Source organism: Sorghum bicolor, chromosome 3, assembly GCF_000003195.3.
Source record: "Sorghum bicolor cultivar BTx623 chromosome 3, Sorghum_bicolor_NCBIv3, whole genome shotgun sequence".
Classification (NCBI taxonomy): Eukaryota; Viridiplantae; Streptophyta; class Magnoliopsida; order Poales; family Poaceae; genus Sorghum; species Sorghum bicolor.
This window is the reverse complement of record NC_012872.2, coordinates 66,675,108-66,692,660: the sequence shown is the minus strand read 5'-3', so window position 1 is coordinate 66,692,660 and position 17,553 is coordinate 66,675,108. Positions and strand designations below refer to the sequence as shown.

General features: G+C 42.9%; 3 protein-coding genes across 7 annotated transcripts; 1 reads left to right on the top strand and 2 right to left on the bottom strand.

The window, feature by feature from the left end:
• LOC8085432 (histone deacetylase 14) lies at window positions 112-4,750 on the bottom strand. 4 transcript variants are annotated; one of them, XR_002450772.1, is made up of 10 exons: window positions 4,524-4,747; window positions 3,139-3,395; window positions 2,933-3,007; window positions 2,521-2,622; window positions 2,314-2,385; window positions 1,759-1,815; window positions 1,405-1,656; window positions 1,135-1,316; window positions 621-996; window positions 112-409 (listed from the first exon to the last, which is right to left on the bottom strand). XR_002450772.1 is itself a non-coding variant. In XM_021455313.1 (10 exons), the coding sequence occupies exons 2-10, from the start codon at window positions 3,388-3,390 to the stop codon at window positions 696-698; spliced, it is 1,221 nt and encodes a 406-aa protein (XP_021310988.1). In that variant the 5' UTR covers window positions 3,391-3,395; window positions 4,524-4,750; the 3' UTR covers window positions 428-695. The 4 variants fall into 4 exon arrangements, 3 of the variants coding, with proteins under 3 accessions (XP_021310988.1, XP_021310987.1, XP_002456590.1); XM_021455313.1 differs by lacking the exon at window positions 112-409 and having other exon boundaries at window positions 428-996; window positions 1,135-1,222; window positions 1,295-1,316; window positions 4,524-4,750; XM_021455312.1 differs by lacking the exon at window positions 112-409 and having other exon boundaries at window positions 428-996; window positions 2,521-2,607; window positions 4,524-4,749.
• On the top strand, window positions 10,963-15,042 carry LOC8057755 (serine carboxypeptidase-like 27). Of its 2 annotated transcripts, none has more exons than XR_002451702.1 (9): window positions 10,963-12,167; window positions 12,272-12,367; window positions 12,472-12,564; window positions 12,656-12,741; window positions 12,828-13,088; window positions 13,840-13,967; window positions 14,053-14,148; window positions 14,442-14,576; window positions 14,669-14,810. XR_002451702.1 is itself a non-coding variant. In XM_002458674.2 (9 exons), exons 1-9 carry the CDS (start codon window positions 11,774-11,776, stop codon window positions 14,810-14,812), a joined length of 1,404 nt encoding a protein of 467 aa, XP_002458719.1. In that variant the 5' UTR covers window positions 10,983-11,773; the 3' UTR covers window positions 14,813-15,042. The 2 variants fall into 2 exon arrangements, 1 of the variants encoding a protein (XP_002458719.1); XM_002458674.2 differs by having other exon boundaries at window positions 10,983-12,167; window positions 14,471-14,576; window positions 14,669-15,042.
• LOC8057754 (uncharacterized protein At4g08330, chloroplastic) lies at window positions 15,819-17,553 on the bottom strand. Its single transcript, XM_002456544.2, has 2 exons — window positions 17,259-17,553; window positions 15,819-16,717 (listed from the first exon to the last, which is right to left on the bottom strand). Exons 1-2 carry the CDS (start codon window positions 17,345-17,347, stop codon window positions 16,252-16,254), a joined length of 555 nt encoding a protein of 184 aa, XP_002456589.1. The 5' UTR covers window positions 17,348-17,553; the 3' UTR covers window positions 15,819-16,251.

Here is a 17,553-nt window from a genome sequence, read left to right as displayed (position 1 = left end):
ATGAACTACGTAGACTTAAAAGATTCCTCTCGTAAATTACAGACAAATTGTGTAACTAGTTATTTTTTTAATCTATATTTAATGCTACATGCAGTGCCACAAGATTCAATGTGACGAGAAATCTGAATTTTTTTGCAAAATTTATCAGAAACTAAACAAAGGCCTTGGTGATACTCAGGGTCAGCCGGTCATGGACAGCCTCAGTTGTCAGCTGGTCTACGATTTTAGAGGTTTCTTGCCGGTGCCAGTCCAGAGCTTCCCTGAGTCAGACTGGTTTTGCTCGCCCTGTTGCTCCACCAGGCACCAGTGTACCCAGAGACAGACCCCAGAACTTCACTTGTGCTCACAGAGACAGGCCTGAGAACTTCACTTGCGCGAAGTTCTGTTGTAGCTCCAGAGGTTTCCGTGCCTGCATCCGAGCCAGTTGTGCTTTTTTATCTGCTTATTAGCTATTGGAATCTTTTGCATAATTTTTTTCTTAAATATTGTAGTACACAACTTTTGGTCAATATATACAGCTATTATAATATACACTGCTGCTACTGAGAGTGGTAATTCCATTTTCTGGTGAGAATTAGCATGAAAATGGCCAGGTCTTCCAAGTTCAAACTATGCATTACCTGCAAAATGCAACAAGATCTTGCACTTCTGCAGTACACACTGCTGACAGCACTTTTTCCAAATGTAGTGCCAGCCTAGAGTGAGTGGATGCCCTTGGCCTTCTCAATTGCGTCTTTGATCTTCCGAGTTGGCTCTTCAAAAAGTATCGCTGGATCATCGAACTGTGCTGCGAGGCTGGTCTCATCAAGGAATGCACGGAACGTGTCGGCAACAGAGCTGGAGAGCGACTGCAGGTTGTACCCGCCTTCCAGGAAGAAGACACAGCGGCCACCACAGAGTTCCTTCGCCAGCTGCTTGATGCTGAATGCCAACATGTAGAACGTGCCTGTTGTGAACTGCAGGCCAGCCAGAGGGTCCAGCACGTGTGCATCGTATCTGAGACGTACATGATCGAGTCAGTTCGGCTAGCCTAGAACACTGATGATCTGTGGGTTCATATAACCAAGGGAGTTATTTCTCAGCACGTTCATGAGCTGAAGAGCTTGGTTTTAAGGATGGATAGGAGGATCTCACCCGGCTGAGACAAGGATTATATCAGGCTTGAATCGATGAGCCGATGGAGCAATGACCTCATCAAATGCATATCTCATTGCGTAGTCACCTGCACCACCGGGCAGAGGAAGGTTGAGTGTCGTGCCTTCACCATCACCCTGCCCGACTTCATTGATCTTACCAGTACCAGGGTAGCTTCCAAGCTACATCACACATGGAAAACAAAGAATGGTTCAGCACCTAGTTGCATAAAGAGATGTCACAGACTCACAGAAAACAGGGGTACAAAACCTGGTGAGTTGAGAGGAAGAATATGTCTGGATCAACATAAAATGCATCGGATGTCCCATTGCCATGGTGAACATCAAAATCTATTATCATCACACGCTTTAGTCCATGTTGATGCTGAGCGTACCGAGCTGCCACTGCGATGTTCCCAAAGACACAAAAACCCATGGGACCTTGAGGAACAGCATGATGTCCTGGTGGCCTTACTAAAGCAAAGCCAAGGGGCGGATTAGGACCTAACTTTGACGCTGCGACCTAAGAAAACATGCAATATTTCTCGGGAAAACAGCAATGCAAAGTTATAAAAAAAAACATGCCGAAACCACCATAATAGTCAACAGAGAGAAGATTAGTTACCACTGAATCAACCAATGTGATGCCGGCACCAGCTGATAGAAGTGATTCTTGGAAAGTCTATAAAGAAAATAATGGAACGACTTAAAATGATGATATCTAAAATTTTGCTGATTCCAGTAGTATGCACATTAATAGGTGAAGATGGAACAATCAATGAGTAGCAACTTAAAATTATATCACAGAAAATTTGAGTGATGAAATCAACATGTCCTATATACTTTAATACCTTTCTTGAAAAAAATTTGGGTGATGCCTTAGTGCCAGTTCAGACTTCATTAAAGTGTTCCTCAGTGTCAAATTTATGGATCAGAATTTATGCAGTTATCCGTAACATCAAAATCATAAGGCGTCTGAATGAATCACTAGTTCATACTTCTCATGACAACCGCCAAATAAGAAATAATATATAATGCTATCAGTTGTAAGCATGCTGAGTAATACTCTGTCTATTTCCTAGTTCCGACCAAATTAATACTGGCACGACACAGTAGAGTGCATGCACAATTAGCATCAGAAGCATGTAAAAACGAAAAGGGCACATGCATAAAGCATTACAGTCTCTGTAGCGTATGTTGGTCCAGTCCCTTCAATAAATATCAGACCTTCATCTGAAGCTCTACGCATAGCCTGCAGCCACATTCTGCCACATATTAAGCAATTTGCAGCATTATTTCAAACCTATCTAATAGGTTTTCACCAGTGAGAAAAGCAACTTATTATCAGAAAAGTAAGAATAAATAAGGACAGCTTGATGACAAGTACCTTTTCGAGTCCAGTGATGTAAGATCTTGAATGAACTCGTGCAACATCATCTAGAGAAGCCGGGTTGAAATTTTGAATTTCAAGAACCTGTGAACCACGATGCTGAAAACTAAACAAATGAGATGACATTTAACTTACGAATACTCGTCCTTTTCTAGTTAAATGCAATTGTACATGGTATAAGAAAGAAACATGCCAAAAACCCAGAAGGTTTGACTAAAGGCAGAAGGAACTGTTGAAACATAGTGAGATAAGACAATGTCCTCAAGTTGATTGCTCATCCTATTTCTTTTTATATGACTCAATTTTAGCATGGCTTCAAATAAAGGTAAACTGAAACAATAAAGGTGTTTTCTTTAAGGTCAAGTTCCAAAAATAGTTGTGAATATTTGAAGTAGTATTGCTGGTATACCTTGGGACTAAGCTCCAATTTCTCAAGAGCATCAACTATTGCAGGAACTCTTTTGTTAGATTCTGGATGGGCTTCCTGAATACCAAAAGGAAGAATTATATGAAATATAAAAGTTTGAGTCAACAAGCAGCTCATGAAAATGAATAGCACAGCATTCATGCAACTGAATGTATTCTGCTATGAAACAGGAAACCTGAATTGCTTACTTTGTTATGACCCAGGGCAGGAGAGGTACAATAGAGAATACGAGCATCGAGAAGTGAATCATCAGGTATTGCTAAATTCTTTGGAGCATTGCTTTTCTCTATAGAAGCTTGATCCTGATTTGCTGAGCACTGTGCCCTCCAACTCCTGATTTGTTTTTGTTCTCTTCCCGATGTTTGGAAGATGCTCCTCCAAATTAAGGGATGAGGATGATGACTTCCAAAGGCACAGCAGTGTCTGAACAAAGGCGACATCCTACCTGAAAAAAAGAGACAGATTTCCCATATACGTTACACGAATCATTACAACTGCATGTGGACAGAAAATAGAAAGCTAAGATCAATAACTTAGGCACCAACTGCACACTCCAACTTGGTGGTTTGTAATAAATTGGAAAAAATATTGTCATCCTTATACAAGAAAACTGCTTAGTATAAGCACTATATCATGTGAAAAAATTGAATATAGCACGTACAAACTCCATCCTACCAGATGTAAGTCAAACGTTTGATGAAAAATGGAACAACAAACGAAATTACCACTCCGTACTAATATGTGAAATCATTTTTATGAGACGAGTGCCAGTAAATACCAAGCTCCAAATGAAATCAAGGTCTTTCCCAATCATCTTCTTCTCTACGAGTAACTAAGGGTGTGTTTAGTTCCCCATAAAATGCAAAATGCCAACTACTTTGGAATGATGGAATGCAAAATGCCAAAATTTTTAGGGTTATGTTTAATTCCATAAAAAATGCAGAATTTATTGCCCTCATGAGGGCCTCTTGGGGCTCGTTTGGACTTTTTTTGGCCTCTTGAGACCAAAATCCAAAATGGAGAATAGCCACTTTTTGCCAAAAATTTTGCATGGTGTTTAGTTTTATTATGCAAAATGATGGACCAAAACCTAAAGTTTTTTGGATGAAAGGGGAACTAAACACCCCTTAAGCAGTGTAGTCTAGTCACACTCACACCCCACTCCACTCTAGCATAACATAATTACATAACCGAGCCACAGTAAAAGGTGATAAAGTGTCAAGGCATATAATTCTAGCATTTGGTTTTAATCTGGGGGCAGAGCCAACAACAGGACCTCTTGATTCCAACAGCTTCCGGCGTGTAAATCAACATGCAGTCTTATAATTCCTATATAAGAAAATTCTTATATAGATGTGCTGGTTCTGCTTCACATGAACATTTCCACGAGCAGTTGGTGGCAGAGGCGGACCCAGTAAAGGACACAGATGTACCGTGTATTTTTTGCCAAAAAAAAAACCGAAAAAGCTTGTAGGCATAACATAAGCATTCTACACTAATAATTGGGTAGAGCTTGGGTTTGGTGGGTGCTCGTTTTCGCACAGCAAGGGCGGAAGAGAAGCGGTGCGCATACCTGGTGGGTGCTCGTCGCCGGCGAAAGGTCCCGAAGATAGAGACCTGGGCAACTGGCGTTAGGCGGTGGCGGCGGCGGCCGCCCCAGTAGTCGCCACCGCAGTCCACACTCCACGGAGCGCACGCGGCACGCGATAGGATAGGACGGGGAGAACCGAGAGTCCGAGAGTATGCCGGGGGCGGGGGGAACTTTCGATGGAGAACAAAAGGCAGGTCGCGAACAGACGCTGTTTAGATTGGAATGAAAATTTACATCGCATAGGTTGGAAGGACGTTGGGAGGGATTTTTATAAACTAATAAAAAAACAAATTACATAGTTCGTTTGGAAACTGCAAGACAAATCTATTAAGCATAATTAATCTGTCATTAGCACATGTGGGTTACTGTAGCACTTAAGGCTAATCATGGACTAACTATGCTTAAAAGATTCGTCTTGCGATTTTCAACCAAATTGTGTAATTAGTTTATTTTTTATCTACATTTAATGTTTCATGCATGTGTCCAAAGATTCGATGGGATAAATGAATAATTTTTAGGTGGGAAACTAAACAGAGCCTTATTGAGATTTTTTATTTTTATTTTGCCCCTTCAATTCTAGGTCTTATTTAGTTCTCGGGATAAAAAAATTTATCGTATTGTAATACTTTCTGTATAGCAATTATTATATCCAACTACAGACTAACTAAACTTAAAAATTCATCTCACAGACAAATAGTACAATTAATTATTTTTTATCTATATTTAGAGCGGTCTAGCTCCGGGTGAAGGCGACGATGAAAGTTGCTACGGCGCTGCACGCTAGCGGCGGCGGCGCGGTGCTGGAGCGGCCGCCGGCATTCGATCAGTCCCAGCTCGACACGCTCCCCGTCACGCATGAAGGAGGCGACCCCGGAAGGGCCAAGGACGGGATCGGAGGCGCTCCGGGAGCGGCGACAGCTGCAAGGTTTTGCTCGTGGATGACGTGCGCCACACCGAGAATGTCCGTGGCAATCGTTACCACAGTGCTGTCATCACGCATCTCCAATCAGGCATCCAGTCGTTTGCCTTTTCTTGTACCACAGTACCACCCAGTTAAGTAGTAGTACGTAGAATGCTAACTTCTGCAAATTGTTGCCACTGATGTTGCAGACTTGCGGCATAGTATGAGGACGTGTGTGCTTATTAGGCAATCGAATATTAGTACTGTTTTTGTGGAGGTGTTGTGCAAACAAGCGTTACTATGATTAACAAAAGGTTTTTTAGATCCACCGTGCCCAGTGTCACAATGTTCATTCGTGACGCTGGCGGACACAAGTTTGTATTTTGCGTCCAGACCTCGGTGGTTTGGGAACATGCTGCCTCTCATGCACAATACAATGCAACTTGTGTCCGTGAGCGGGTGCTGAAGATATATATAGGACAAGATTTATTGTCCATTGATGTTGGAATAAAGATAATACTCCCTCCATATTCATAAAGAAGTCGTGGTCTCCAAAGCATAACTTTAACTCTTTGTTTTTATAAAAATATTTATCAAAAATAGTATATGTATATTTTTATGAAAGTATTTTAAAAATAAATATATTTATATGGTTTTCATATTTTCAAATTCATCAATTTAAAAGTTATTCATGATTTATATTCCTAATGTTTGACCCAAACCTTATCCAAAACAACATTTTTTATGAATATAGAGGGAATATAATATAACAAGGGGGCCAGGGTCTATATATACCTTATTTAGGGCGTCTTTAACAAATGAGCAATGGACAAAATCTTGAACCTTATATGGATCTAAAAAGAAGCAATCCAAGAATATGCATGAAATGTAGTTGTGAATCAAATTTTATGTTCCAATGTGGAGGTGTTTTGATTTAGAGTCTCTACAAACTAAAGTCAACTTTGTACATATAAAAATATGCACAAGTATACATAGATGCAGCGCCAGCTTTTTTCTTTATATATTTTTATCCCAAATTTGTTACATAAAAGCGTATCTGACCATTTTATTATTGGGATACAAAAGCTCTTAATATCACTGCTAGATATTAGATATCTCAATAGTGCAAAGATAATTGCAATAAAAATGAACCATGTTTAATCAGCTATAGTACTAGGCTAGAACCTCAACAAATCAAGGACATTAAATGAGCTAATCTAGCATAGTATCGAGGTGGCATAATATAGATGAAGGGAAAATGGCCAAAGTTTCGTAGAATGAAATGAATTTAATGAGGATAAAATTTATTTACACTATTTTAATTATATGAGTCTTATAAACTGGGATATGAAATCTCCAATTGGACCCACCCTAGTAGGATCATGATTCACGACTCACAAGTTAGGTGAAAAGATAAGTACTTCACTTTTAGGAAAGTATAATTATAGCTATAACACCATAAAAGTTTTATGAGTATTAAATAAACACCAAATTAATAGGTATGCTAAAATGACACCATATTAATAAGGAAAGATATTACCAAAGTTTTATGTGGGTACAATGACACAATATAATTAATATTTATGGCTACTAGTAGATATAATATTATATTCAGTAATTAAATAATGGTATTCAATATTAATATTTTATTTGTTAAACTAAAAACTGCCTAACCCCAAAAAAAACTAGGAGTTTCGAGTTTTTTCATCGAGTGAGTACAACTTTATTCCTTGACCCCGACAGATAGAACGAAGAAACATGCATTCCCAATTCCCATCTCTGAACCCAACAGGTGCTAGAACCTTAGCTATAAAAATGCACGTCCCCTCCACAAACCATCTATCCATCCGCCTCTCGCCTTCTCCACTAGCAACACCAGTTTCCCCATCAGGAAGCGGAGAAGTTTTGCAATGGAGTCCAAATACCCCTACAACGGTCGTGGCTGCAACAAGGAGAAGAGGCCGCCGCTCAAGAGGGGCCAACTCAAGCTTCAAATAGTTAGGATCCTGTTGGGCAACCTTATGGCACTAGCTGCCAAAAATAAATGTTGTGGTTTCAGTAGATAAATAAGCAGGAGCAGTGCTTACAGTAGCAACTATCTAACTCAGTTTGAGACCGAGGATATGCATCCTTATCGTGTGGCGCTTCATGTAGAGACTATGCAAACTAAAGAGATCATGTTTTTCTCTTTAATTTGGTTTCTTTTCATGCTAAGTTTTGCTCATTTTATCACTTCTCTTATGGTCACCTCTACTGTAACACCTTTGACCTCTCCTCTTCTAAATTAAGCAAACTTGCGATGTCGCTCGGGCAATCTATGAACGATGATTCTCTGCAACTAGAACTACCCATGCTTATTTGATGATAAACTAATGGAGTGCATGACATAAGACTACCATAATACTTCTCATCTAAGTGGATATTGATGTCCATTTGAATAAATTTTGGTCTATTTTGCAATATATGTGGATCTACCATTGAAACACGCCACCATATTTTTTTTCTTTTTTCAATTGCTTCCTTTAGATATGTCTTTAATGACTTAGTGTGCCTTCATATAGTGGTGGAGCGTGGGGATTAATTAAGAGGGTAGGGGCTAAATTGATCAATAAAATTAATGTATGATTTTTGTAAGAGGCTGTTTATGCAAATGCCTTGTATTTATGGAATATATCTAAAACAATATACTTTTGAGCTTTGTACAAAGAATACTAGTAGTTTCTCCATATAATATATACAACCTAGTTTAGAGAACAACTGAAGTAGGGGGAAAAGACTCAGGTTTACCTCTGAGAGGCTCCACTGTTGCTATCGTAGGACTCCATCTTTGAACAACACATGTAATATGCTTTTATTTGAACCTAGAACTTGATCTAGAGACCTTATAATAGACCTATGCAATGCAATTATTCGAACGTACTTGTGATACGTCAGCTTCAACCTTTTTTCCGATCATAATCTTGAGCTTTCTACTTCGAATTGGAGTAAGATCCTTTGACCTAGTGCCAACATTTGCATTTGCATGTCCATATTCCTTGCTTGAGTCATCCAACTCTTGGTGGAGCACGATGCCCACTTCCTTGCCACACTCATGCATATCCTACTCCATGGCCTTAAAGTAGGCATCAAAACAGACCTCTAGGTTAGTTGTTTAGTGCATATTGCCATTAACACAATATGTGCATTTGATAGTGGACAAAATATATCACGATATGTTCTAATCATATCAACTAGCTTATCAAATGAGTCTAGAAAAGTAAAATAGTCAACACAAGCAAGGTTGCAAAAATATAATGTGAGATAATAAATCTAAAGTGATGACTTTTTCCACGTATCAAAAATCTTGTGCTTCCTAGTAATTCTTGTTGGAGCCCCTTGCAAGGAACGTTGAGCTCCTAATTGGATAATCTCATGGATAGTCGTTGTGTCGTCCTCCACATGAAAATGGATCTTCGCCTTACCTTATCCACCATGCTCCCCTCCGCCTTCACTGAGTAGAGCTTTGGCCAAAAGGCTGATGGTCTCTCCTACCTTGCACAAGTCTGGTAGCCACTACACAAATGTGGTTCAAGGGTCTCACAAAATTTATAAGCCCCGGATTATACGTCTTAATGTGTGTTGATGATCTATTATGCCAAATTCCACCTCCAACATATCTTGAATAACCACAATTTCAAAGCTAAGACCTAGAAGATCTTTGTTGAAGCTAATTATTCCCGTAAGATTTGATGTATCCGAGTACTAGAACTCATGATCTAGTATGAGCATTTTTGGACAAAGTCACAGGTCAGCCTAGGCTAGTCCATATTAGCTCCTTGTGTCCCCTTTGCTCCTATGCAAACAAACACAAACACAACACATCAAGAATGTGGGATAGAGGATCAATGATCTAACCTGAGCAGGCCTCCACTCCTAGATTGAAGGGCCCACACCTAGTACTATGAAACAAGGACATTTTGGTCCACTGCTTGGATCTCATTCTAATTTGGTGGAAAGGTGAAGCATTTCAAATTTATTCTCAAACTTTGCTCAAGAAGAGCACAAATCTAAAGCAATTGAAGATGGTTATAGTGAGTTAGTTGTTTTTTACTATGAAATAAATGAACTTATTTACTCCTTTTGCACCTGTAGGAGCATCAAGTCCTATTTCAAGTTTATCCTTCGCTTGGCCCTACACATGCACACCAAGTATCAACCTATAGGACAATCCAAAGTATCAATAGAAAAAGCGGTTACATAAGGTGGACGGCCATAGGCCTAGGTGAATCAAATGAGTTTGTTGACCCTAGGCCTACAGGCATTTTCATTTGCAGTAAATAGCTTGTAGTTTACCGTGAGTATATTTATCAATAGTTGTGGTATAGATAGTTACCAATGTGGATGTGATGTCTAGACTAGAAGTTGCCTTGGATTGCACTCAACCCCATATAGCCATAAGAGTCGGCAGGTGGTGACAATCCTATCTATTCTTTGTATTGCACCATGTTTGAATCGTTGTGGGACTTTACACTAGTCGTTGTTCACCCTCATCGCTTCATGTTCACAACCTGCTTTTGCCCAAAGTAACAAAGCTAGTGAATGCTACAACCTTATCAACATCATGTGTCCCTACACCCATCAACATCATTTTTATTGTCTCTTTCATCATCATCCTAAGTCAACTTAGATTTGTTCTTAGCACACTTCTCATTCCATGTGAAAAGTACTCTAGAATACTCTCAGGTGAAAGCCACGTCAGTATTTGTTGGCTCTTGGCACAAAATTTAGAAGCCAAGGGTGTCCTCAGAGTTATCTCTCCTAGTGTAAATGAACGATAGATCTTCTTGGATTTCCATGCCTTTAACATCCCTAGAAGCAAATCATCCTTCATCCTAATATGAAAACCCATTGAACCAAACAAAAAAATCAGAATGGAAGAGATTTTGTTATTTTCGCTCTAACATGTGGTACTAGAGTAGAGTCAGAACCAATAACCAATGTTGGACCATAGAGAATTGACTATCATTGCCACTTTAGCTGATTTGGCTCGACCAAATTGGAAGGAAGAAGTCGAGCACCTCATTCAAAATGAAGAGCCTAGTAAAAATAAGACCCAACGATCCTAATCACTACACCCAAACAACCCCCACCCCCCAAACAACCACAACAGTTCAAACAGCCAAAGAAGGTTGGAGTTTTAAAAGTGAAAGTCTCTAGCGTGGGGGCTCCCTTAAACAACCGTTGCTTTTCTGACTGATGCAATGATTCGGTGGTCCGGTCATTGCTGTTCTTTTGGGGGAAGAAGATAGCTCTACTCCTTGTCATCATCAGAGCTTCGCCCGCCGAAGCGCCTCTATTCCTGCGCCTGCGCCTGCGCTGTCGAGCTCGAGCACCACGAACCATGCCAACACAGCTCACACGATCCCTCACTCACATGCCCTGTAGCAGTCCGCGTGTTTGGTTTGGTTTGGTTTGGTTTGCTTGGCCCTTTCCAGTTTCCACGTTCATTCACGCATGCGCGCACGCGACTGGCGACGGACGCCGCTGCTGCCGCGGAGCAGCAGCTGATTTTTTCCCCCTGCCTCCCGCGCGGTTTCCCTCCAACCCTCCACCCCATGTGCCTGATTTCAGCCGCTTCCGCCGCCCCGCCCTTCCCCACGGCACAGCTCGGCTGAGTCGGCTCTGCTCTGCTCTCACGCGCACCACCACGCCACTAGGCTCCCCGACACCCCATTTGCCGCGCCGTGCTGTAGCACGCAGGTGTAGACGCCGCCCGCCTAATCCTGAAAGTTTTCTTGGAGAGGCGCGTTCAGGCAGGGCTGGTACGGCGCGCGATCTGATCCGGACCTTTTCCCTCCGGCGCCTGAGCTGTACCCGTGCCAATCAATCATCGAAGCGGGTGAGGAAATCTCGGCACATTCGGCTTGTACTTGCCCGCACCTACCGCCTTTGCCGGCCGCGCCGCGCGCTGCTGGTCAGAGCCAGAGCCAGAGGCACCGGACGAGGTCAGCTGTGCCTCCGCGGCTCCGTCCTCCCTTTGACGTTTCAAGGAGACAATCGCTCGAGCTCCTGAGCTGTCTTTGGTCAATGGGAGTGGCTGAAGGTGGTGGCGTGCGGACCTAAAATCCCCACTGAAATCAAGGCAACTGCGCAAGCAATCTCCCTGGTCAGTGGTCAGCAGCAGCAGCAGCAGCTGGAGTGCTGTTGCGTATACTCCGCGAGTGCGAGGACTGTGCTGGGTGCAAGCACAGTTCTGCTTCCACTGCTTGAAATCTACTTCCACTCCAGCCTCCAGTGTCTTAAAAGATCTCCAGGGGAAGGGGAGAGCTGCATTGGCAGCTTGCTTCTGCCCATGCCCAGGCATTGGAGCTTGTCGGCAATGACAATGGGTCACCAATTCGCGGCTTTGGTGGTGGTGCTGCTGCTAGTGTTAGCGGGGGTGGCGGCCATGGTCACTGCTGACCAGGAGAGCGACCGGATCCGCGAGCTCCCGGGCCAGCCGCCCAACGTAGGGTTCTCGCAGTACTCCGGCTACGTCACCGTCAACCCGGCGCGGGGGCGCGCGCTCTTCTACTGGCTCGTCGAGGCCGTGCCGGCGGCCGGGCCCATCGCGCCGCTCGTCCTCTGGCTCAACGGCGGGCCTGGCTGCTCGTCAGTCGGCTACGGCGCGTCCGAGGAGGTCGGCCCGTTCCGCATCAGACCAGACGGCCAGACGCTTTACCTCAACCCCAATTCTTGGAACAAGGGTGCGTGCTCTTTGAGCTCAGTTGGATATGGAATCGATTCTGCAATGCTGGTGCCGGATGTGGGCTGATTTGTTTCCGGTTTGCTTGCTTCACGGTGACTGCAGCGGCCAATTTGCTCTTCCTGGAATCGCCGGCCGGCGTGGGGTTCTCGTACTCGAACTCGTCGCTGGATCTGTACACCGCAGGAGATGCAAAGACAGGTAAAACTGATCCATGGCCATTCTCGTGCGAGCTGCCCAGTTACCTTGGTTAATCAAGAATTCAGGTACCAACCCATTGTACTTGCCTTTGTCTTGTCTTGTAGCACTGGATGCCTATGCTTTTCTCGTGAATTGGTTGGAGAGATTCCCACAGTACAAGTACAGGGAGTTCTATATTGCTGGAGAAAGTTATGCGGGTAAAGTTTGTGGTCACAAGTTCTGAATTCTGTTTGGGCGGGCTCATTTTAGTGTGAAAAAGTTGAATTGTTTGGCCTCTGATGCTTGCAGGACACTACGTTCCACAATTAGCCCAGCTCATATATGAAAAGAACAAGGGCATTCAGAATCCGGCAATTAATTTCAAAGGATTCATGGTAAATCTCAGGCTCGATTTTTATCTGTACTAGTTCCACTTTATTTATGCTTGTTTCTGAAGTTCTGTAATTCCTGAAAAATTAAGGTAGGCAATGCAGTCACTGATGACTACCATGACTACCTTGGTACCTTTGAGTATTGGTGGACTCATGGTCTGATCTCTGACAAGACTTATCACAACCTGAAGGCGACATGCTTGCTTGATTCCTCACAACACCCTTCATCTGACTGTGTCAAGAACCTGAATCTAGCCAGTGCTGAAGAAGGCAATATTGATCCTTATAGTCTGAATACAAAGCCATGCAATGACACCGCCTCTCTCAAGCTTGGCTTGGGTGGACGCTACGTAAGTGCTTTTCTTTTTTCCTTTCTTGCATTTCCACTGAGTAATCTTATTGCGATATTATTTCACATATCTACTTTTCCAGACTTCCATTTCTTAATCACCGAAATAGTGATTCCTTTTACTTTTGACACCATTCACACTCAGCAGAGAGCAATGCAATGTCAATCGCCAGATGCTACTGAAACTATCTGATGGTCAAGCATGATGCAATTACTTTAACATGATGTAGTGCTCCATTTAGATATCAAATTAACACGGAGCATAAACAGAATCAATTTTCTGTCAACCCAATTGGTTCACTGTTAGTTTTGTGCTGTAGTGGTTCAGAAAAGAGCAAGAAAGGTCCATCACAAAAATTAATTATTACTTATGGCAACAGCCAATGGTACATAAGGTAACTGGATGGAGTACACAGATTCACTAACAAGGAATATACAGTTTTGTGATTGCTGCAGGCAAATTTCCATTTATGCACACAGTGCATTTATCCAACTATGACATCTAACACTTGATTGTTGATTGTGCATTTATACTTGTGTTGCCGTGTTGGAAAATTTACATTGGATGTACTTGTATCGAATAAACGGATACAGTTCTGCAAATCTCTACTGTGAATGAAGTTATGTTTGTTCTTTTTCCTAATTATTGTTCATTAACATTGCTTTCTAAACTTGATTCGCTGTATATTTGTATCAAAGAATATATTTGGGCCATTTCCTTTCTATGTCTAATTACATGTTCCCATCCACAGCCTTGGTTGTCCAGAGCCTATGATCCTTGTACTGAAAGATATGCAAGTATTTACTACAACAGGCCAGAAGTGCAGATGGCAATGCATGCAAATACAACTGGGCTTCATTACCCTTGGCAAACATGCAGGTTATAATGATTGTACTTGACAGTAATACATATATTTGATGTTCCTTTTTTAGGCATGTGAACTCATGTACACTATCTGTCACAGCGATATCGTTGGATCCTACTGGGCAGATTCACCAAGATCTATGCTTCCAATCTACCAAGAACTGATAGCAGCTGGTATCAAGATCTGGGTTTTCAGGTGAGGACCAGTAGCTTTAGCCTCTCTTGTGTTATTTTTCATGATAGCAATTTACCAGGTGTGCTAAAATCTGATACATATTTTGGTCAGTTCATGGTGAGTGATATCATCAGTTGTTATCTATAGGTGATTTCATGTTCTGTAATTGTAATATCATTTTACCATTTAATATTGGTATCAGACTGCTTATGTAAATGGATGTTTTGTCCAATCATTTAAACTTATGAATGAATCTTTTCTCTCTTTGGTGAAAAAACTCCGTATATCATGGGTTGCATTGACTGTTGACTTAGGTGCATTTGTCCTCTTTACCTGTTCACAGTGGGGATACAGATGCTGTAGTTCCTGTAACTGCGACAAGGTACTCAATAGATGCTCTCAAGCTTCCAACAGTGGTAAATTGGTACCCTTGGTATGATCATGGGAAGGTCAGTACAAGAACAGTTCGCTCTATTAAGAAAATTCTGGAGCAGAATTAATATTCCAACTTAATCTTAATTTCTATTTTCTGATGTCACAGGTTGGAGGTTGGAGCCAAGTTTACAAAGGACTAACCCTTGTAACCATAGCAGGTGCAGGACATGAAGTGCCACTGCACCGGCCTCGACAAGCTTTGATTATGTTCAGACACTTCTTGCAGAATAAACCAATGCCAACGCAATAGCCGGTCCAAGCAGAATTATAGTGTAAACTACCACAGTCATATTTAAATGTTTTTCAAATTCTTTTTACTTGATTTGATTGTTATTGTTACAACATATTATTCAATTATCTCGATTGAATGTATGTATGCCCAGTAGCAAATAGGGATACCTGAAATTTGTACTGCTGGAGCTAAAGAGCTCCGCTGTATATGATAATGATAATTTTTAGCATCACTGTCCTTCGCCTTCAGTCTTAAAATTTGCTTAAGAAAACAGCTTCTGTTTTTCCTATTTGCATATTAGTTTTTTGTGGATCATAACCATGTCATCCAACTAAGGCCTTGTTCGTTTCTACCGGATTGACCTGTTTTTGGGCCTATTACAGGTGGATTATTGTAGCCTATTTTCAATCTGAATGAAAACTAAAATGTCCGTTCATTTTGGGCCGGTCTAGAATGAAAACTAGCCTGAAACTAAAACTAGCTTCTCTTTTCCTAGTCTCCACAGCCGGAATGAAATCGGACCTCCTATCATCCAGATCGGTTCTTGACCTAAGTGGAGGAACGAGTGGAGGAAGTAGATCCACTTGATCCTAGCGTGGAACTGTTTAAGGGCTGCAACGATTCCTGCGAAACCAAACAAGGCCTAAGGTGCTACTAGTTTGAACCCAGCTGCCCCTGTTCCCTGACTACGTATGCTTCCAAGTCCTTTTTCTCAGTGAGCTGCTGCATATATAAGTGCCTTAATAAAGAAAGAAATTGCATTGCTTGTGGGCAACAAATTAAGGGACTAAGCTCCTAGAACAGCTTCTAGGGGAGATTTGCCAAACCGTTTTTTACCCCCAAAAAAGTGATTCTATATTGATTTCAATTTCTATATAGAAATTGTCATAGAGAACCATATTTTATCCACAGATTCTCTTCTCTCGGACAATCACTTCCCATAGAGAATCATGAGTAGGATTTTATGCACCCAACAAGCCCTAATTGTGTCATTTGGATGCCTACAGTAAAATTCAAATACTAATAAGTAAATTATATCATTGTACCAGTATATGCTTTTTCTCGAGAAAGGAAGAGAGCTATAAAGCTCAATCATTCGCACATGCAAGTGAGATGACTAATCAAAATTGCAATTCCATGACTTAATACAAACACTATGGATCAATCGAAATACAGCAAACTTAATCATTTTCCTAACGCCAAGCAAAATTTCAACAACCATGTCGCTGCAAACTTACCGATGTACAGAGGAAACAAAGAGCCACTACAAACAGCAAGATGACTGAAAGCAGCATGCAGATGATCAAACCTCTGAACAGTCTAGGCATGCCAAGATGTTCCCTTGCTGCATTTTGTCCTCCAGCACTGCATACACCACTCGCATCCCCATCCCCAGGTTGCAGCAAATTCAAATTCAACAAGAACACGGTGCAGCAACAGCAACTCGACGCCTGCCATCATCGATGTGTGAAGGGAACAACAGCAGCAGAATCATCTGACGACGGCTGCAGCGCGCTGATCTTGATCACGTAGTTCTTCTGGCTCGACGACACGATGCTGCTGCGGCCCGAGCCCAAGCCGGAGCTCCGGCGCATGTCATCCGAGGAGCCGTCGCCGTCGCCGTCGAAGAGGCTGGAGCTGGAGTAGTCCCTGGCGTCGTCCTCCTCCTCGTAGGCGTTGCCGATGCGTCCGCCGCACTTGCGGCAGAGCAGGCGCGCCCGCCTCCTGAAGAGGCCCCAGGAGCGGGCGGAGCGGAAGTAGGGCATGCAGGTGACCTCGTCGGCGAGCGTGAACCGGGTCTCGTCCACCGCGACGAAGGCGACGACGCCCTTCTTGATCTGCTTGCGGTACTTGGAGCACCCGATGCCCTCCGTGTCCCGCGCCGAGGAGCTCAGGTTCAGCGCGTAGCCGCAGTACCCGCAGCTGCCAGTAAACAGTGGGCGAGTGTGAGTGACATGCTGCCACTTGCCAGTCAGGAAAAACCACCCGACAGTTTCAGGTGCAGAGAGGGCGTGAATGCTATCTGTCGCTTTTTGCAGAGAATTTGGCAGTTGTATTTCTCAGTTACTCTAATAAAAACCTTAGTCCTTAAGTAACGAGTGACACACCGAGTCTGGGTTTTGAGTATGAAATTGGGGCTTCCACTTGTTCTTAGCAAAGCTTGCAGAGGGCCAATATCGGGCCAAGGAAAATGATTGGGGGAATTCGCATCAACCTCGTACATAAGAATCGGATTCGACACACAGGAAAAACGCCAAATACTACGGTTCTGTGGAGAACTACATAGCGAATAGCAGTAAAGCGCAAATGAAAACATCCCGTACTTCCTAGCGAGGATCAATGGATTTGAAATGTTTTGATCCAGGGCGGCAACAGAACAGAAGAAGGAAGGAGGTTGAGAAGCGGCAGAGAGAGAGAGAGAGAGAGAGAAATAACCGGAATCGCCTAGGAATCGAAATCGAACCTATAAGTGACGTCCTTGATGGAGGAGTTTCTGTCGAGAGACCTGTCCATGGCGGGCCGACGATTGTGGCGCTCGCTTCGCTGGAGCATCCACTTTTCTCTCCTGCCGATCAGAGAGCGAGAGAGAGAACAGACGGGGGCGAGTGCGAGTGGGGAGCGGGGGTCAGGAACGCGAACGGCTTAAAAAGGGGGTTGTTTGGTCGGGTTGCGCCACCGGACACGGAGGATTGGCGTCCGGCCGGGGCCGGGGCAGGGGCCGGGCCGTTCTCCTGCCGCTTTGTGCTTTTTCCTTGGCC

Coding starts and splice junctions, on each gene's coding strand:
- LOC8057754 (XM_002456544.2), bottom strand. CDS start 17,347: ATGCTCCAGCGAAGCGAGCGCCACAATCGTCGGCCCGCCATGGACAGG. Junction 16,718..17,258: donor ATCAAGGACGTCACTTATAG/GTTCGATTTCGA, acceptor GTTTACTGGCAG/CTGCGGGTACTGCGGCTACG.
- LOC8057755 (XM_002458674.2), top strand. CDS start 11,774: ATGCCCAGGCATTGGAGCTTGTCGGCAATGACAATGGGTCACCAATTC. Junction 12,565..12,655: donor TGCTGGAGAAAGTTATGCGG/GTAAAGTTTGTG, acceptor TGATGCTTGCAG/GACACTACGTTCCACAATTA. Junction 13,968..14,052: donor TACCCTTGGCAAACATGCAG/GTTATAATGATT, acceptor TATCTGTCACAG/CGATATCGTTGGATCCTACT.
- LOC8085432 (XM_002456545.2), bottom strand. CDS start 3,390: ATGTCGCCTTTGTTCAGACACTGCTGTGCCTTTGGAAGTCATCATCCT. Junction 2,386..2,520: donor ACATCACTGGACTCGAAAAG/GTACTTGTCATC, acceptor ATGTGGCTGCAG/GCTATGCGTAGAGCTTCAGA. Junction 1,657..1,758: donor TCACATTGGTTGATTCAGTG/GTAACTAATCTT, acceptor ATGTTTTCTTAG/GTCGCAGCGTCAAAGTTAGG.